The sequence below is a fragment of the Athalia rosae genome, chromosome 3 (assembly GCF_917208135.1).
Source record: "Athalia rosae chromosome 3, iyAthRosa1.1, whole genome shotgun sequence".
Taxonomy (NCBI): domain Eukaryota; kingdom Metazoa; phylum Arthropoda; class Insecta; order Hymenoptera; family Athaliidae; genus Athalia; species Athalia rosae.
In genome coordinates this window covers 21,351,361-21,371,908 of record NC_064028.1, presented here as the reverse complement: position 1 = coordinate 21,371,908, position 20,548 = coordinate 21,351,361, and the positions used below count along the sequence as shown (strand labels likewise).

The window sequence follows — 20,548 nt, the reverse complement described above, 5'->3', positions numbered from 1 at the left end:
TCAGATGACCTTCTTTGGAGAGCAATAGGGTTGTCTCTGACAATTTAGATTTTTATGATCTGAATATAGCGGCGTCGCAAATTGATCATTAATCAATGTTTAATAGGGGCGTGAATATCATTCCTATAATAATCTGAAAATTACACACATTAGTATACAGCATATCGTACAAAGAATTAAGATACCTACTCATCTTGCTTCATTGTCAGTGGAAAATAGTGATATTTATTAAGATAGATCCATGTGATATCGACTGTTACTCTATTTTTATTCATTTTTTCCGGATGAGCGTGTTCTCGAAACAACGGACGATAGTGTGATAGAGCTTTGAAGTGTCACGAGATCCGATTCGTGTGATCGTTTTGGGTTTAACTAGTAGCAAAGTTACCACATATTTTGCTGGATACAATCAACTGATTATCGAAGTGAACTGTTGCAATTATGGATAAACAATCTGGATTCCAAAAACAATATTTAGGCTCAAGCGTACGTATTATCAGCATTCTTTTGGGGATAAAATATTCTTTGGATCCAACAGTAATCTCCGATACGTATCCATGCTCAACTTATACTATTTTTTATTCGATTTTACTTATTTATCTTCATTCCGATTAGACTGTAGATAGAAAACGAAAGCTGAAACACAAAGTCATTCCTTCGACCAACAATAGCGCTATTCCAAGTGAAGAGAAAATTCGAAAATTGACCGACCTACAGATCTCGAGCAATCTGAGTCAGATTTCATCTCAACCGTTATGCCAGATTGATGACGCATTAGATAAGATGACTGAAATTTGGAATCATGTTTCGCAAAATGAACTTCCTTTATTTAAAGAGGCAAGTTGAATACACATAAAGTTGAGCAGCTTGTTCTATAGGTATATCCATATTTTGGGCTTACAGCTGGACGAATCACTGCTGGCAAAAGCTAATGACAGAATTAAAATATTGGAAAGGGATCTCCGCCGTGCAGAGGAAGAACATGAATCTCTTGAACGAAATTTGAATGCAGAAGATGAAATACGCACGGAAATTATGGAAAAGTAATCCTCAGACCTGTTCTACTACGTAAATTCAATGTTTAACAAATAATTTCATTTATAGACAAAACCTCATAAGGAACTCCATGTCTCTTATACAAGAGCAGAGCGACTGTATAACAGAAAGTTCAATGAAGAATGAAAAAGACCGGAAATTCGTGGAAAAATTATATACAGTAATAATAGAACAGAGAAAAAGGATTAACGATTATCTATCTCAACAAGATAATAATCAGGGTAATTCTAGGTTTACAATACTACTTATGGGGGAGTAATAAAAATCTGAGTTATTATGATAATTCACAGTTAAGGAAGGAACAGGGCGATTGAAGGATCAATTAGTAACCAAAGTCAATGAGCTGATGGCAGTACAATCTAAGTGCAAAGAATTTGAAGCCCAAATAAATACAATAAATTGTAACGTAACTCGAGTGGATGATGAACTCGAAAAGTTCCATAGAACTCTAAATGATAACCAGATAAAACATCGCCGGGAAATTGAGGATATCTCGAACACTATAAAACTTTTAGAGACAACTCTGAATAAGGAACAAGAAAAAAAACACACATTGGAGGTGGTAAGTGGCTACTAAAAAAAGGCTGTTTGATTACCGTAACAATAATAATCCGCCTTTTCTTTTTAGGAAAGTCTCGAAAATGAGAGGAATTATAAAGAACTCTTATCGCAATACAAAATTCTCGAAGCTATGCCTGGAGTCTATGAAAAGCAAATAACAGATTTAACATCTGAAACAGATAAGATAAAGACAACGAAAATGAATGTGAACAATGAAATCGCGGCTTTAAAAAACACACATCTCGCAGCAATATGGAATAGAGATTTAGAATTAGCTGATTACAGGTGAAATAGCAAGCAAAGAATATCTATACTGACTAAAAACGCTACTCGCACTATGGCTAATGTTAATGCACATCTATTCCAATTTTAGGCAGCAGATTCAAAATCTGGAATTAAAACAGGAAGAGGAGAATAATCAGCTACTCAAAGTCAAATCCGATAACGAAAAATTATCAAAAACTTCAACGAAAATTCTTGAGGATATTGAGGACTTAGAAAGAACATTAGCACACAAAGATGACAAGGTAATTAAAAATAACTGTACAGGAGTATCAAAAATTTCTACCAATATGATTGATACTCTCTGAAATTCTATGTCGTTTTAGATTAGCGGACTCAGGAAAGATTTGATAAATACCATTGAGAGTAACAGAAAAGCAAAAGAGACTATTCGGAAACTGAATGCAGAATTTGCGCATCAAGAAGAGAATCTCTCTAAGGATAAAATACTTTATGCGACATACGAAACTATTGAGACTGAGAATTCTGAGGCAGAATCTGTGTTGAGGATCAAGATAGCCGAAAAAGAAAAAGAACTGAAAGAGAAATCTAACGATTTTGATGAAATTTTTGCCAAAGTAAACCTAGAAAAATCGCAGATTATGGCAGGAAATAATGCGATGAACCAGGAAATTAAACAGAAGAGTCACAAGGTCACTGAATTGGTATCAGTTATAGAAAACCTGCAGCAAAGAAAGGAACTTGGAGCTGCGGAGTACAATGACAAATTACAGGTAAGCTGGTTTGGAAAAATTGTGATATTTGTTTTTATCGTCATCATTTATATCTATAGAAAATAAAAGAATCAAAGGAGTGTAAGATGGGCCATGAAAATGAAATCCAAGAGAAGATTAAACAAATACACATTCTTGACCAAGAATTATCAAACGCAAGGGCTGACCTTAGAAAAATGAAGTTGGAAAAAAATGATAAAACTTACACGCAGGATCAAAGAAACATTGCCGAATTGACAAAACTCAAATCTGCATTTGATAAATTGCAACAAGACTATATTACAACTCAGAATGAAAACAAAGATCTACACACGAAATCAAACATTGCTCAAAATGCAAATGCAGCTATAAATGTTGGCAAAGAACTAGAGAGGCAAGAGTTGAGTCTTCTTATGGGAACAACCTATGCGCAACATACGGTAGTTCAATAAATTCTTACTACTTGGGCATGCCGCATTATAGTTTTAATTTGCATTAATAGATAAATATGATTCTTGTTCTCACTTTGTCGGTCATAGTCAATGCCAATTTCTTCAACGCCCATTAGTTCATCGCAGGGAAATACTGTGCATTTTGATTTTAGCGATTCTTCAGATATCAGTGCCATTGATGGGATGACTAAAGTGAGTTCACTTAAGATTTCTGATTAAATTTGCATACATATCGAGAGTCGTATAAATCTTACTTTTCAGTTTGACGACGCTGAACGCCGATTTGAAGAGTTGTTGGAATCAAATAAGACCGCAAATTGGAAATAATTTCTTGAGTTATCATGGTGTGATATGCACCATAACAATTTAATTCAAATTTAGTCTACTATCTCTTTGTGTTATCTCTGGAATGTTGAAATATTTGTACATTACCAGACAAATTTTAATGTTCAGATATGAGAAAAGCGTAACTGGGTGCAGCTGTTAAGCTCAGTTATCACTTAAATTATCGCTGTGTTATGTTGAATACTACAAAATCAGTTAGTTTAATCATTGAAAATTAATTATAACTAATCAACAGTAATTATGGATTTGAATCAAACAGATATCACTCGAACTTTCAGTTCTAATTTCAATTTTCCGTATAATACAAGATAAATTATGGGCGTTTGGTGAACATTTTTGAGACAGAACATCGTCTTCGTCAATGGTCATAAATATTTTTCATTTTACAAATATACATACGTGTAATAAAAACGGATAAATCTTTATTATAATCTGTTTTATAAACATTCTCATCCATCACCACACACATGAATATCATAATGATAGACTATATTCTCAATGAGTGTAAATATACTGTCAGTTTATCGTACAATATTAGAATTTCTAAAACTCATACATGAAAGTATAAATTTATCTTAATCACTACTTTCAGTATCGTCCATCAATTGGTGCCGACGACGAATCCCATTTCATAGAACGTTCGATAGCCATTTTCCACTTAGAATATCGAAGATCTCGTTCTAAAAAAACATAAATCAGTAATCAGTAACTATTAGAAAATTTCGAATCGCATCAAGTCGATGAACATACCATCTTCTCCGATTTGTGGCGAAAACTTTGTGATTTCGTCTGCAGTAACGTCATTGATATCCAGAAGTCCGATAGCAAGACTCGCTAAAATAGCAGCTCCTAACGCAGTAGTTTCTACCATATTTGGCCTCACTATTAGAATGCAAATAATTTTTTTGTCAATCGGTTAACTGGATTAGCGGCTGAAAATTTTATCCCAGGGGCAATTGCTTAGACTTACCTACGGTAACTCCTGTCAAATCAGCTTGTAGTTGCATCAAAAGATTATTTGCTGTCATTCCACCGTCGACTTGTAATTCGGTTAAATTAGTCCCAGAATCCTTGACCATCGCTTCCAAAATATCTCTGGTTTGAAAACATACAGCTTCAAGTGCAGCCCTGATTATATGATACTGTTGCGTGTCCTCGGTGATTCCACAAATCACTCTGAATGTAGAAAGAACTGTATATTTTTAGCATAGCTGCTTTGATAGAAATTTTATTTATATATTTATAAATTATCTTGATGCATATTACCCTCGGGCATCCTGCTGCCAGTAAGGAGCGTACAGCCCAGAGAATGCTGGGACAAAATAAACGTCACCAGAACAGCGTACTCTTTCAGCCAAATCTTGACTCTCTGTGACATTACCCATCAGCTGCATGTTGTCTCTTAACCAGGACAGTGCTGCTCCGGCTACAGCAACCGATCCTTCTAAAGCGTACACAACAGATGAGCGTCCCAATTTGTAGGCAACTGTAGTAATCAGTCCCTGCGATGAGTCTACTTTCTGAAAATTGTTGGTGGTTTAGTAAATAATATTTTTCTTTCATTACTCGACTCTTGATTATGAATTCTATAAGACTTAAGTAGCATACCATGCTTCCAGTGTTGTAAAGCAAGAAGCATCCTGTGCCATAAGTAGCCTTAGCTTGTCCTGGCCTTAGGCACAATTGGCCAACAAGAGCTCCTTGTTGATCGCCTATGCACTGTGTAACAGCATTACAATATAAACAACTGGAAAACGTTAATAAGCATTGTTTTCCCCAAAAAATTTAAACACTTTCAGTTTTAGTTAGATAGTTGAAAAGTTAGTGTTCAAAGACTCACTCCAGAAATAGGTATCCCATTCAAAACCTCCGGGTATGTAACATTCCCATAAACTTCCGAAGATGATCGAATTTCTGGAAGCATATCAGATGGAATGCCAAAGAAACGGCAGAGCAGAGGATCCCACTTTAATGTCTCAATATTCATTAACATTGTACGCGATGCATTGGAAACATCCGTTATATGAAGTTTTCCTTGAGTAAGGTTCTGGAAGTATTACTATGTGTTATGCAAAGACAGTGAAACAATTCAAGAGCCTGCACACTGCGCCCAGATTTTCTGAAATTCGAGTATCAGAATGAAGCCGATGAGCAAAATGATGTACATATACATACCCATATGAGCCAGGTGTCTACAGTCCCAAAAGCGCATCTGCCTGTCTGAACGGCCTGTTTCACTTTTGGTACGTTGTCAATGAGCCAGCGAATTTTCAGCGCACTAAAATATGGTGATATAGGTAGCCCACATATGGGTTTGAGATAATTTTTATTTCTTGTATTGTTTGGAACATTATCTAAAATGTTTTCGATTGTGGTTGTAGTTCTCATATCCAGCCATACTGTAATAAATATAAATATTTAGTCATTTGGAGAAATCAAACTGATCATCAAATATTTCTAACACTCTTCTAGCAGTAAGATATTTACATCAGGTTTAAAAAAGAGCAACTTTACATCTTTTTTACCTAAGTACTTTCCAGTTTCAATCCTGTTTAAAATGTGCAGCAGTTTAAAGAAAAGCATAAGAGTAACAAATCCACAGAATTCAATTAGTGTAAGTATTTACTGATACGTTATATCAAATATGAAGCCTAGGTATGTTTTCAAGCACGTAAGAGTTTATTCTAGATAGTCTACCTTTAAGCATATCATTTTACTTGGAGTGAGGTCTATGTCAACACCTGACTAAAAAGTTAGAGCTAGAACATGATTGTATACCAATTGCATTGTGCAAAGGTTCTCCAGTTTCCTTATCCCATAATAGAGTAGTTTCTCGTTGATTGGTAATGCCGATGGCTTTGATATCTGACTTGTCTATGTCTATTGCTTCCAGCTTTTCAATCGTTTTAGTTATACATTGGTGGACAGCCTTAAGTATTTCTTTAGGATCCTGTTCCACCCAACCCTCTTGAGGATATATATTTTTTATTTCAATCTGATGAGAGGCTACTACTTCTCTTCGACGGACACTGAAAACCTATAAAAACCAATCAGGTGAATTGGATAAAAAAGTATACATACATTTAATAATATTCAACAATTTATAACAAATTCTCAAAAGGCAAGAATTATCTCATACAATATAAGGAAAGTTGTACAACTTTCTTGTCATTTCAAAAAACTAGGTGCTGCTTAGACTCGCATGACATACTGTTCAAAGTTTTGGCTGTCACCCAAATTTCAGCCCATAGAAAATCCGTTTGCTAACATATATTGTGTTTATCATCAAACATTTCCGGTTTCTATATCGCAAGCTTGTAATAAATCAAGCGGCAGTTAGGAGCTAAGTCTCATATCTTGATGAATAAGTTGGTAATTTTAATTTACCAATATTTTGTCGACTCTAGCTCAAATATAATTACTTACTAAAAATCTAGCACTGCTTGTTCCTTCATCAATAGCCCCGACAAGGGGACCAAATCTCCCAGCGCTTTCCGGCATGTTTTGAAGACTGTGTGTCTTAACTGACTTATGCATCAAGGAATGCAGAATGTCAAATACGACCTATAATTGCCCTTGGCTGTACCAGTGGTTACATAATTTAGGATAAAAGTATGCAAGATGAGAGATAAAAGATATATGTATATATTATGGGTAAACAATTTAAAAGTCCAATGGTTGTCTTATGATATCTGTAAAGTTTGGTAGTCAACTAGGGTATGATGTAAGCAAATAATGATCGAGAGAGAAATACAGCGTTAGTTTTATTTATTGATGAACTACGTTGCGTTATAAACATATAACGATAGTGTGCACGTTGCGATAAGTCAAAAACACGTGGCAGTTAGGCCACAATTTATTGGTAAATTTCAATCTTAATATAGTTCAAATGATTTGTCGTGCAATTTTTTGTAGCATAATAATTTTATTTTCTACAGACACTGAGTCACGTATTTGTCGTATTTATAACTTCACATAATTATTTCCAAAGTAAAATGAAACATGGTCAACAATGACGTTTCAAATAGTTACGCGTACAAATGGCGCGATCTTTGATTTTTCACAATAATGAAAATTGCTTCTCAACTTAAAATAGAAGAATCTCAGTATATAACTTCTTCTCGTGAATTACTGCGGCCTGAATAACGTAATTTGAATCAATAGTCCATAATATGAAGGCTAGTTTCTGCTATAACTGGAAAAATAGAAAGTTGTTTCTCAACGTTTAATTTGACAGTATTTGACTCAATTAATAGCGTTACCAACGTCAGAAAAACTCCCCATGCCATTGGTATCATCTTCGATCAGTGAACAGTCGAACACTTGTCTCATTTCACTTTGCGTTACCGGTAAGGAGTGTTGCACATTTTGCGGAGACTTATCTTTTGCCCTAAAATCGTATATAATTAAGGAATTGATAAGATTTAACTGTACGTGATATCGTTTTTTTTTTGCTAAAAATTATAGGTGGATTGATGGTAAACTGGCGGCGTAATAAAGATTTATTACCTGGCGGGATTTCTTTATTACGGTAGAGTGAGTATCTTTTTTCTTTTTTTTGCTCATACCATTAATGGGAACTTCGGTAAAAAATGTGTTCTCTTATTTTGAGGTAGTACGCTCTGGACAGGTGAGGTCTAGCTATCAAAAATTTGTCAATCAATTAGTTGTTCCTTTGATCGTTGAGATGATGGAAAGTAATTTTTTTTAAAATATCAGATGATTTTAAACAGAGGTTAGCAATCTCATGACGTGTCAAGTGAGCACTCCATTCCATATGGTGGTCACTGGCTCCACTACTGGTCATTGACATGCTGGCATTCAATGGAATTCCATTTAAATCGCTTTGAGCTATGAATTAATTGCCAATTCTGATATCATAGGTCACCGCTCGTTTTATTAGCGACAGTTATCATACACGAACTATTTTGTTCTGAATGTCCATTTCATTTGAACCAAAAAAAAGTTTATTCTTACAAAATTTTCTCACATATGGGGTGTGTCACATGATTTTACTATCAGATTCCCACTGGAATCCGGTCTCGTAATGAAATATTCCCGAAATATCTTATGATTCGCTAATATTTACTCCTCAAAAGCAGTTGTCTAGTTTTCTTTTTTCTTCTCCACTCGATGAAAATGAATACGTTATTTCATTCAAGACTAATGAGCAGTAGAAATTAGATTAACCTAAAAGAAAAAAAAGAATTCATACGTACATAATTTAAAATAAAATCTCTTTGATTTTGCCACTGCTCGGCTACAAAAAAATTTGTCATTTGTCTTCGAATCATACTGCAATGTTCAAGATTATTTCAAGCATGTTATCGCTGTAGTTAAAGCTGTAATTACCATCCCTGTAGGTTGAAACCTTGATTGGTTTTGCTCAAGTTTATAAAATAAATTTATTCAATGAAAAAATGCTCTAGTTCCTCTTCCAATAATTGAAGTTGGAATCAAATATTTACTTTTTGCAGTGCTACTGTAAGGACTTGGCACGAAATAGGACAACCCAAAAATGCAGCAGCAATCAGTAATGGAAGAGGGAACGGCTTACGAGCCACCCACCTACAGCTATGATGAGACCTTCCCGGTTCTTCCGGAGTCGGCCAGCCCTATCTCCAGCAGCCCCAACCCCCTGGCCATAAAAAACAACAGTATGCGTGTCGGCTGTTCTGCTGTCACGCAGGTATTATATTGGCTTTTTAACATAACTCAGTTTTAGTCAAATTTCATAAATCAAAGAAAGAATCATAGACCACATAATTTAACTAAGATATTTTTTCACTCTAGACTTGAGAATTTTTAGTAGAAACGCATAAACAAACATGTATCACATTGGCCTAAACCCTATGATTTTTGTTTCAATTTCTAAAGCTCGACTAAAACTGAGTTACGTCAATTCAAAGTTGACATCTGAAATGTGCAAAATTTAAGTTGAAAAATATGATTTTCAACCTTCAAACGTGAGATGCTTTCTTGCAGAGGTGAATGAAACAGAGAAACAAAATTCCCAAACTGCATATGTATTACAATTATGTAGTACTTGCTCTGGGTTACTTATGAATTAGGCTCTTTGCTTAAATGCTCTGTACCACCCTAATGCAACACCTCTGACCACGGGGTGCCTATCTCGGGTTACTTGTTCCAATACACATTATCACCCCCTTGGGTCAAACACAATATATAAACATGTATATTTTTTTTTGCGCAGGTGTTCCACGTACCTGTGGAAGAGCGGAAATTCGATCATAGTGATAAATTTGGAGAAGGCGAATCTGTGAGGACATGCCTCACTATTATGAAGGAGAGCGGGGCTCACATCGAGATCTCAGCCTCCAAAGATCAGTCTTTGACATTTCTAGTTACTGGCAAGCAAAACGAGGTTCTAGAAGCTCGACGTCGTATTCTTACCACGTTCCAAACTCAGGTATGATTTTTCAAAGTTATTTTTGCATGTGTTAACTGATCTTTGAATTTTTCTCTATTTTCATGGTCTGGAACGCAAATATTTGTTTGCATTGAATATACAGCTTGTCGCTTGTGTATTTGCATTAACATTACTTCTACAATCCACGCTTTCTTATTTTTTTTTGTGTTAATATTGCAATAATACCAACTATCACTGCGGTTGGTGTGAATGTTCCGTCGAACCTTGTTTGAGATACTATGTAATTACAGGCAAATAAACAAATTAGCATCCCTAAGGAGCATCATCGATGGATCCTTGGTAAACTGGGACAGAGATTGAAGGATTTAGAAAAAACTACAGCTACTAAGATTCAAATACCATCGGTACAGGATCAGTCAGACATTATTACCATTACTGGTACCAAGGAAGGGATTGAGAAAGCTGAGCATGAAATCAAAGTTATTTCTGACGAACAGGTATATATATATATTTTTGGTAATGTCTGTGGTATTAAAAAAGTGCTAATGATTTAAAATATTTCGGTATTACAGTCAAGAAAAGCATTTGAAAGGGTTATTGTGCCAAAAATATATCATCCTTTCATCTATGGTGCCCATAATGAAAATTTGAATGCTATGATTGCTGAGACTGGTGCGCGTATCAACATTCCTCCTCAGTCGGTGCAAAAAGATGAAATAACGATCGCTGGTGAAAAAGAAGGCGTATTAGCTGCTAAGGAAAAGATTGAAGCTATTTACCAAGATATGGTATGCTACTTTTTAGGAATTCAATTATAATATAAAATAGCTAAAATCTTGTAACACTATTAATTTTTAAAATTTAAAAATTTCTATTTAGGCACAAAGATGTACAACTGTATGTGTCGAGGTCATAAAGTCCCAACATAAATATGTGATCGGGCACCGGGGAAGCACAATTGCTGAAATCCTACAGTTGACTGGTGTCAGTGTAGAAATGCCAGCATTGGATTCTGCCACAGGAACTATCACTCTCCGTGGTCCCCAGGAGAAACTAGGTCTTGGTTAGTACTGATGCATTTGTACTTATGATTTTTCGGATATCTTTTTGGTTCAAATTACTCATCAATGGATTAGGAACTGAAAAGTATGTTTCCAATATTTCCAGCGTTACATAAAGTCTATGAGAAGGCCAATAGCGTTCGTAGCTTGACAGTGGAAGCTCCTACGTGGATTCACAAATACATTATCGGCCGAAAAGGTGCTAACATAAAAAAAATAACTCAAGATTTGAGCAACATCCATGTAGAATTTACCGATTCAGAAGATAAAATCAAGATCGAAGGTCCACCCGAGGAAGTAGAAAAGGTTCAAGCGGAATTGCAAGATATGGTTAATGATCTTATTGACAAACTTACTTTCGCGGAGCTCAATGTAGATCCTAAATTCTACAAACATATTATTGGAAAGAATGGCACGAATGGTGAGTACTACCTATTAGAATATTTTATTAACTTATGATTCAGCGGTATCTGTAGTTCTAAAATTGACGTATAAAATTTCTTCAGTAAATCGTTTGAACGAGGAAACTGGGGTAATAATAAACATATCTGAAAATGAAGGTAAAAATCGTATCCGCATAGAAGGAAATCATGCTGGTGTAGAAAAAGCTAAGAAGGTGAGTTTCAGCGTTATCCAACATGCTAAAGTGTACGATCTTATCAGTTTACTAATAATGTGCTGAACCTTTTTTTTTTTTTGATTGTGCAACGCTAGGAACTGATGGAAATGGTTGAAAAACTAGAAAATGAAATGGAGAAGGATGTAATAATTGATCATCGTCACTATCGTAGCATTATTGGTACCAAGGGGGATAACATCAAAGAAATCAGAGACAAATTCAACCAAGTCCAAATAACTATTCCAGGGCTAGGTAAACTCAATCTTCTAAACCTAATAATCAATTTTTTCTAACATTTTGATTACTTTTCTACAATTTCGACACGCTAATAAAATTCTCATATTCACGTTAAATTAGGTGAAAAACGAGATGTGGTGAAAATTCGAGGGCCAAAAGAAGATGTAGATAAATGTCAGAAGTACCTTATGAATTTGGTTAATGAGCTTAATGAGAATAGTTTTGTTATGGAAGTGCCGATATACAAACAATTCCACAAATTTGTTATCGGCAAAGGTGGTGCTAATATTCGCAAGGTACGCTTATCTTTTGGAGTATTTATTACATAACGACAAATTGGTACACCGTTTCCCTGATTTAATTTAATCGATTATTCCAAACGTTTAATCACTAGATTAGAGAGGAAACTCAAACGAAGATTGATCTGCCAGCCGAAGGAGAAAAGAGTGACGTGATTACCATCACTGGAAAGAAGGAAAACGTTAAGGAAGCCAAGGAGAAAATTCAAAAGATTCAGAATGAACTGGTGCGTCATTTTATCCTACTCATTCGGAGTTCGTATCCCATCACAAAGTTTATCAAAATTTTCTTGCAGGCAAACATAGTTTCCGATGAAATTGTTATACCTCCCAAATTTTACAATTCACTTATCGGAACTGGAGGAAAATTGATTCATTCCATAATGGAAGATTGCGGAGGTGTTGCCATCAAATTTCCGACCGCTGAGAGTCAGAGTGATAAAGTAAAATATTATATCATTTCAGTCGTCAATTTCACCTTGTAGGTAACATTGGAGGATCAATGAAGTAATAATTCTTGTTTCATGATAGGTTAGCATCAGGGGTCCAAAAGATGACGTGGAAAAGGCTAAACAACAGCTTCTCGAGTTATCCAATGAAAAACTTCTCTCTAGTTTTTCTGCAGAAGTTCGCGCTAAGGCGCAACATCACAAATTTCTTATAGGAAAGAATGGTGCCAATATTAAGAAGGTAATTACAAAGGTTGAATCACTTCTAAAGTCCCATGAAATTTTCAAAGTCCCTATAAAATCCCTGAAATTTCATGAGCCCACGAAATCTTATGAATTCCCTTCAAATCTTTGGTAACCTTTGGAACCCCTGCACTCTTATGAAGTCCACGAATTAATCCCTCAGGTAATTCACATTGTATCACTTCCATCTCACGAAAATCATAATTGTCAAAAATTCAGATCGAGCATCAATGTCCTTTTTTGATTCCTCATAGATTAGGGACTCTACCGGAGTTCGAATTATTTTCCCAACGGAAGAAGACGAGGATAAAGAAGTAATAACGATAATAGGCAAGCAAGATGCCGTCGACAAAGCTAAAGCGGAGCTTGAAACTACCATTAAGGAAATAGTGAGTTGAAATTTTGCAACGATTAGTGTTTATTGTCCAATTCATTTTTCATTGTTATCAATTACAATTCTCAAAAATGTGTCTAATGTGTATTTGCAGGACAACATCACGGAGAGTGATATTAGTATTGAACCAAAACATCACAGACATTTTGTGGCACGTCGAGGAGAAGTACTGCATCGGATTTCAGAGGAATGTGGCGGAGTTCAAATCTCATTTCCGCGTGCCGGTGTTGATAGCGATCGTGTTGTCATTAAGGGAGCACTAGAATGTATAAAAGCTGCCAAGCAACGCATGTTAGAAACCGTTCAGGAATTGGTGAGTAGTAAATAAAATTCTTACACATTCTTCTGTAACATCCATAGCACACAATTCCTGAATCCTGTGAATCACCTTATTCAAAATTTATAATTGTTAAGTAACTTGGTATTTGTTGCTCTCTAGGAATCCATGGTAACCATTGAGTGTGTAATTCCACAAAGACATCATCGCACAGTTATGGGTGCTAGGGGCTGCAAAGTCCAAGGTATCACTGCTGAATTTGAAGTGCTAATCAAATTCCCGGATCGTGTTGTACAGGGTAATTATCTTAGAATCGAATTTTCACTAACGGTTACCTAAAATTCGTTCTATTCGTAACGGTATGGAATTATCTTTCTTCAGAGGAGCCGCGTTCCGACGAACAAGTTAATGGTGAAGAAACAGAGGCGCCTGATACAGTGCCAGCTTGTGATATAATCAAAATCACTGGTCAGCCAGATAAGGCTGAGGCAGCTAAACAGGCTTTATTGAGTTTTGTGCCAGTAACTATTGAGGTAGGGTGAATCAATATACAAAAATACTGAATTTATGTTTTTCATTGACATTTTATTTTTGGTTTAATAACACATGGTTTTTGCTTTACTTCAGGTTGATGTTCCTTTCGACCTGCATCGTTCAATCATTGGGCAGCGAGGTCGTGAGGTTAAGGAGCTAATGGAAAAATACGATGTACATATCATACTTTCGCCAACTGACCAGAAACTAGATTATATCAAGGTAATGGAATTAGATCAGCTACTTGACATCAGTGCTCAAAATTATTGAATAAAAAATTTTTACCGTCAATTCAACAGATTTCTGGAACACCTCGGTGTGTAGAAGAAGCGAAGGAAGCCATTCTAGAAAAATGCAAAAATCTTGAGGCTCAGCGACAAGACAGAGCATTAAAGTCCTTCGAACTAAAGGTAAGCTATTTTTATTCAGGTAAAATTATTTTTCATTTCACTTACAATTTTGTCTCATAAATCACACCTTGCGCTCGTTTATATTACAGATCGAAGTGGATCCAGAGTATCATCCTAAAATCATAGGCCGTTCAGGTGCTGTGATAAAAAAAATAAGATCTGACAACGAAGTCCAAATAATTTTCCCACGCATAGGAGACCCTGAACAACACATCATTACCATTACCGGATATGAAAAGAATGCTCACGATGCTCGCGATGATATAATGAAAATAGTTAATCAACTGGTGAGTTCGAATAACCTGTGTCACAATAATCTGCAGTTTCACTTTGAATTAGTATGAATTATCTCACGACTAATGTTTCATATTTAGAACGACCTATCGAAGGAAGAAGTGCCTATCAAGGCAGCTGTACATTCACGCCTAATCGGAACAAAGGGAAGAAACATTCGTAGAATCATGGATGAATTCAAAGTAGACATCAAATTTCCACGTAGTACTGACCCCGATCCTAACATCGTAACGATTATGGGCACCGAGGACAACATAATCGAAGCTAGGGAATATCTTCTCAATCTAGAAGAAGAATATGTAAGTCTGAATATTGTATTTTCGCCCTTTAAATGCCCTCATTCGTGATAACGGAGTGTTCTTTAGCTATATATTTCGAAGCTGAAAAACAAAAATGTTAACCCACTGTGATACGTTACAGCTCCAAGATGTGACCGAAAATGAAATCCGCAACACTTTCCGTCCACAGTCTCAGAGAGATTTAGGTAATGGAGGATTAGGTGGCGCCGATGGTGACTCTGGTTTTGTAGTGAAAGGAGGACCGTGGGAGCAACAGCAAAGAGAGGCTCCGAATACCGCGAGCGTTACGGAGTTTCCTTCATTTGGTGGATCCGCTCCTGTGCCTACGTCCACCCCGGCTGGTCCTTGGGGATCTAAACGTTAAATAATCAATATCGCTCGATTAATAAGGTATGATGTAAGGTAACTTTCCTCTGACAAACGATAACCGATAAGGGTAACACTGCTGCTGGGTGATTTCCCTTTTACATTACTGATGCTGCTGCATACGACCTGGCCACTCTCTTGGACTTTGACACTGGTTTACTACACAATGTACGACGACAATGTTTATATTTACAGTTTAAACTGACGTATATGTATCTGTAACTGCAACGCATAATATGTACCGAGATGAAAAACATTATTCATAGTCAGTGTTATGTTTGAAATGAGATGAAAAGTTTTATCCATCTTTCTTGTTTGCATATTTTTTTTCGGCGTATTTCGATATGCCTTCCGGGTACAGATACATTGTACTTAAGACTGTGGCTTCATATAGGAAATAATTTTGCGTATTGTATATTCTTCAGATTGTTGCCTCTATCTATGGGCGAAGACCCAAAGGCTAATTGTTGTTTTTTTTTCTCTTTTCTTTAGCCAAGCATAATATTCTCTTTATTTGTATTTATAATTTTTGTACATAAAAATTCCAATGTTTTTTTTTCTTAATTTTTTTTTGTGTTGAACATAATTGAATTCGGCTAAAAAGCCATGCATTGATATTAATTAACTGTTTACTGAAAAAAACAATCATGCAAATCTTCTGAAGTGATAATGTATTAGGTCAGTTTAAAGAACATGTTCCTATACAATATACTGAAAATCTACTGTAGCAAACTTAGCGATAATATATTGCTTCAATGCAGCACAGGTTTTTTTTTTTTGTTTTTTTTCTTTTCAATTTTTGATTGCTTGCTTTTCAGAATTTAAAAGTTAATATTATTGACATAATACGCTTAGTTAACAAAGGTAGTTGTTAGCACGAGGTATCAAGATTTTAAGTATATATAAATAATTAAATGAATTTTTAAAAATAAATTACCTATCCTAACATAATTAATGATGATTGAAAAAAGGCATAACCGTAACTGCATATCCTGTATCGTCCACTTAAGTAACTCTTATGATTCTATAATTTTATGAAAAGCAAGGATTGATGTAATACGAATTACTTAAAAATATGGAGAGTGCTTGGGAACATTATCTTTACAAGACCTGCTAATTTAGTACTTTACAACATAACCAGAAGAAATGAAGAAAAAGAAATGTAGAAAATTATTTAACTCTGGTGTTGTTTATAAACAAATATGTTATAAGTAATACTCCACATTCGAATAGGTATACGATACTATTCAGCGAGCGAATTTTATTTATTCCTGTTTTATTTTACAATTTTGGTATATGATATGCAAAAACCATGCATACTGATTTGTGAGGCCAACTAGTTAAGAAAAACTATTCGGTTCAAGTGCCTTGTCTACCTTTCTTCAAGACAGCTCATTTCAATTGTTGGAGGAATGTGAATATTAGGTTTATGTATATGATATTGATAATAATTACATGATTATGTATAACCAGATAATTAAACACTGCTGGTAAGTCAACAGCTAGTAATCATTGATTAAATGATTACTGAAGTACGTACACAGAAATTCACTTATATTTTTTAGATTTACAGCAATTTTTATAAATATACCCACTTGGAATTACCAATGCACGTTTTATCAAATGCAAAAATATATATTATAAATACTATAATAAGCCGCAATCAATGAATTTAAAAGAATTTAATTTTGGCCGACAATTTAATAGAAAGCTAAGCATGAAAATGAATTTTTCTAATGAGTAATGGATAACGATATGTAATTATCAGATAATACCTACACACACACACGCGCGCGCGAAAACATATATATATATACATATATATACAAACATATTTACATAAGTGAGTGATGTCATTGAACATGAGTTCTATCATAATAATATATCATTTAAAAATTTACGTTGTGTTCACGTACTATCCTTTGATTACTACCTTCGTACATTGTATTTCAGACAACTTAATCCTGACCTAGAAAAAATTCATACGGATGAGAAATCTGATATTTTCAAAGCCTTTAATTGCCGGACAAACCCGTCGTTCGGCTTGATGCATTGCCTAACAGATTTAACTCTTTGGTAAGCCTTGTCATAGGATAAATTTTCGGTCACCATCAAATAAGCTATTATAACCGAGGCTGATCTCGATACTCCTGCATTGCAATGGACAAAAATATTTTCATGTTGATTGCTTTTTATTATACTGAAGCAGGTTTTTAATGTGTTGAAGATACTGGATTCGGGTACGTCTAATAAATCGACGGAATAATAACAAATCTCTTTGAACCTGACTTCAACTGTTATACCAATACTTATGACATGACGTATTTTGTAGCGCTGTAATATATCAATATTTACTACTGGGTCTTGAGAACCAAAGTATAATCGAGGAGCAGCCAAAGCTACTTGCAAATCGGGTTTCGTATCCACTACAAACGGAAGTCCTTTATCAATCAATTTTACTTCGTTATCAATAATTTTATATTTCTCACCGAGCATGTTTGTAACTATGGTATTACAGTGCTTAAGGTCTTTTTTCTTAGCTTGTAAGAGACTGCTGAGACTCATAATGAACCGATGATCAAAATCAAACGGGCTATTTGATTAGATGTATAGAAATAAACAAAATTGAATTTGCGAATGAAAATACTTTTCAGTCTTTGCTAATATGAATAATTATTATCACGATTTTCGAATAATACACTCTGCTAATTCTGATGGATTGTACTCCACCCTACACAAATATAAACCATGTGGTGGTCCAGGATTTACTCCTGAGATCCAGTTGTGGTGCGATGGGACTTGAAGCATGCACTGGATATCCTTTTCAGTAATTTTTCCGAGTCCTAGTCCAACCAAAGCTCCCACCATTCGGCGCACCTGGTATTGAATTATTGTATGTTCAAATTATGCTTTAAGTTTAATAATTGTCTGGTATATTTTATGAGATTGATTGTTACCTGGTTGTAGAGAAATGCTTTAGATCCACATTTAAAATTCCAATAATCGAATTTTTTAGAAGCTGGATCTTCGGTAAGCAATGGTTCACCTTTTTCTAATGTAAAATAGTCTAGTTCTCGTCTGTAGACTATATCAACGTTTTTATACCTACCACATCGTTTGGCAGCAAATGTTTGGAAGTCTTTTGGCCCAAGAAAAAGTTTTGTACCTAGCTTCACTCGTTCTGCGTCAAAATTCGAATGCCTGTATATACCAATCAAAATCTTATTTTAAGTTAATCTTATCTTATATTTCTTTAATTCAGATTTATGCATACTTGATGTCCCAAGCACGGTATAGCTCAGCAACAGGAACATCTTTTTCATTAGCCTCTTTAGGGACAATCACACGATATAAATATGATCGTGATGTTGCTGCATACCTCGCATGAAAGTCTTGGCTTACTTCCAACCACGAGGTGATTCTGTGTTTTTCAATTCAAAATTTTTCTCAGCTGTGAAAAAATAATTAAGACCACCTCAACTTTTGTGATTCATTTGTAGATACTGACCTAATGTGGAAGTTTTTCCGTTGAAAATACTTATTAGTAGCTTTGACAATCGTTTCCATATTGTAGAATTGTTCATGCTGATGAGTTAAATCCACATGGGCTGTTGCTGCAAAGGCATGAACACCAGCATCTGTCCTGTAAAATATGTGTCGGCATATTAAATAATCTAAGCAATCCTTGTGAAATATCAAAAAACAAAAGTTCCATAGCTAGACTTTATGAATGATAGAAGTAATGATATGACTCAAAATATAACCTGCTGGAAGCTTGTATGATGATTGGAGAAGTACTTTTGGGTTTAACAATATGACTGAGACCTTCTTCAACGGTACTTTGAATTGTGCGCAAGGAAGTTGTTTGACGCTGAAGACCACTAAAATGGTGAAAAAAGTCTATAAAAATAGAATTAGACAATTGTCAGTATTCTAAAACTATAGCTCATCCTTTTCACCAAAACCTAAAAATAATAATGAGAAAATTCAAATCCAAATCCTAAATGACAATCCACAGTCTTATCATAGATATTTATGACTTTTCTCCTCATGTCTAACACTCATTCTTGTTGGTTCAAACGGGGAGGGTGCCACTTCTGAATTTGTATTCGTATCTTCCTAAAATTCCATGTAAAGCTAAGAAACATACTGAAATTGGGTCCCTATATAATTCATATACAATAAGTATCTTCTCATTTTTTAACAGATAGAATTATTATTTCACCGGTTTAGACCTGGTAAGGTTATATGTATAGATACGTCGTTGGAAAGAAGATGGAATGGGAACGTATTTGACGTAATACTGATTGTCGGATATCTCCGAAGTCAACAGAGCGCGGTCTTCGAAATAAAAGCGTTGATCAAAATCTGAATCACTTTTTCCGATTTCCATTCAATTCTTTGATTAATTTTTCGATTATCGCATCTTCATCCCAATGTACTGAATTAACACCACCATCGATTTATTCCTAATTTTTTTCTAATTTTTTCCGATTTTGTTTAGATTTTGAAAATTATTTTGCATTTGTGCCGCCTCTAGGTGGTGCGGGTCTTTGAAATTAATTGTATGGCCCTATTTCTTTAAGCTCCGCCCACCGCGAGTACAAGTAGTGTCATCTGGCAGAATTTCGGTGAACTAAGATTAAAAAAAATCTACAGAAGGTAATTGACCGATTACTCTCTGTGACCTCGACCATCGGTCAATTACCCTATGTGAACTCGACCATCGGTAATTTATCCTATGTGAACTCGATCATCGGTCAATTACCTTATGTGAACTCGACCATCGGTCAATTACCCTATGTGAACTCGACCGTTGGTAATTTACCCTATCTGGAAGTGACAAGTAGCGCCGAGAAGCGTAACAGCGGCTCGCGGAATTTGCGTGAACTAAAATTCCAAGTTTCTTGCCCCTTGACCTCACGAGACCCGCATTACATTGGAGACGTAGCGGGTGATGCGGGTCTCGTGAAGTCAAGGGGCAAGAAACTTGGAATTTTAGTTCACGCAAATTCCGCGAGCCGCTGTTACGCTTCTCGGCGCTACTTGTCACTTTTCGGCGGGGAAGATGGAGTAATTGAATAATTAATTAAGAAATCGAAAATAAATCGGGAAAAATTGGAAAAAAATTGGGGACCGTGTAGCTAATGGTCGCATATCATTGGGCACCTTCAGGGGCATGGGAAGATGCGCTAATTAAACAATTAATCAAAAAATCGAAATAGAATCCGAATATTTGGAAAAACTTGGGAAAGATTTTGAAATG

The 20,548-nt window shown here is 35.4% G+C and overlaps 5 protein-coding genes across 7 annotated transcripts; 2 read left to right on the top strand and 3 right to left on the bottom strand.

The window, feature by feature from the left end:
• Positions 1–26: 26 nt before the first annotated feature.
• Positions 27–3,834, top strand: LOC105689243 (putative leucine-rich repeat-containing protein DDB_G0290503). Its single transcript, XM_020854850.2, has 11 exons — positions 27–486; positions 616–837; positions 904–1,043; positions 1,105–1,277; positions 1,347–1,618; positions 1,685–1,902; positions 1,991–2,144; positions 2,226–2,633; positions 2,693–3,052; positions 3,152–3,256; positions 3,326–3,834. Exons 1-11 carry the CDS (start codon positions 442–444, stop codon positions 3,389–3,391), a joined length of 2,163 nt encoding a protein of 720 aa, XP_020710509.2. The 5' UTR covers positions 27–441; the 3' UTR covers positions 3,392–3,834.
• Positions 3,812–7,421, bottom strand: LOC105690253 (glycerol kinase). Its single transcript, XM_012407899.3, has 9 exons — positions 6,836–7,421; positions 6,188–6,446; positions 5,585–5,808; positions 5,250–5,456; positions 5,018–5,128; positions 4,676–4,929; positions 4,380–4,585; positions 4,160–4,291; positions 3,812–4,089 (listed from the first exon to the last, which is right to left on the bottom strand). Exons 1-9 carry the CDS (start codon positions 6,944–6,946, stop codon positions 3,998–4,000), a joined length of 1,596 nt encoding a protein of 531 aa, XP_012263322.2. The 5' UTR covers positions 6,947–7,421; the 3' UTR covers positions 3,812–3,997.
• A 449-nt stretch (positions 7,422–7,870) lies between these two features.
• On the top strand, positions 7,871–17,182 carry LOC105689913 (vigilin). The gene is made up of 22 exons (XM_012407297.3): positions 7,871–7,945; positions 8,887–9,098; positions 9,624–9,839; positions 10,091–10,297; positions 10,373–10,588; positions 10,680–10,863; positions 10,968–11,282; positions 11,368–11,477; positions 11,576–11,732; positions 11,838–12,013; positions 12,112–12,243; positions 12,313–12,459; positions 12,548–12,706; positions 12,963–13,097; positions 13,197–13,415; positions 13,542–13,677; positions 13,761–13,912; positions 14,007–14,135; positions 14,213–14,323; positions 14,413–14,610; positions 14,698–14,916; positions 15,038–17,182. Exons 2-22 carry the CDS (start codon positions 8,928–8,930, stop codon positions 15,278–15,280), a joined length of 3,732 nt encoding a protein of 1,243 aa, XP_012262720.2. The 5' UTR covers positions 7,871–7,945; positions 8,887–8,927; the 3' UTR covers positions 15,281–17,182.
• On the bottom strand, positions 16,472–17,847 carry LOC105689238 (dual specificity protein phosphatase 19). The gene has a single exon (XM_012406122.3). The coding sequence runs from the start codon at positions 17,845–17,847 to the stop codon at positions 17,263–17,265; it is 585 nt and encodes a 194-aa protein (XP_012261545.2). The 3' UTR covers positions 16,472–17,262.
• Positions 17,848–17,936: 89 nt separating this feature from the next.
• Positions 17,937–19,814, bottom strand: LOC105689922 (tRNA pseudouridine synthase A). 3 transcript variants are annotated; one of them, XM_012407310.3, is made up of 6 exons: positions 19,518–19,814; positions 19,047–19,163; positions 18,791–18,925; positions 18,557–18,703; positions 18,240–18,483; positions 17,937–18,159 (listed from the first exon to the last, which is right to left on the bottom strand). In XM_012407310.3, exons 1-6 carry the CDS (start codon positions 19,673–19,675, stop codon positions 17,962–17,964), a joined length of 999 nt encoding a protein of 332 aa, XP_012262733.2. In that variant the 5' UTR covers positions 19,676–19,814; the 3' UTR covers positions 17,937–17,961. The 3 variants fall into 3 exon arrangements, with proteins under 3 accessions (XP_012262733.2, XP_012262742.2, XP_048508779.1); XM_012407319.3 differs by having other exon boundaries at positions 19,433–19,599; XM_048652822.1 differs by having other exon boundaries at positions 18,791–18,920; positions 19,433–19,593.
• Positions 19,815–20,548: the final 734 nt, after the last annotated feature.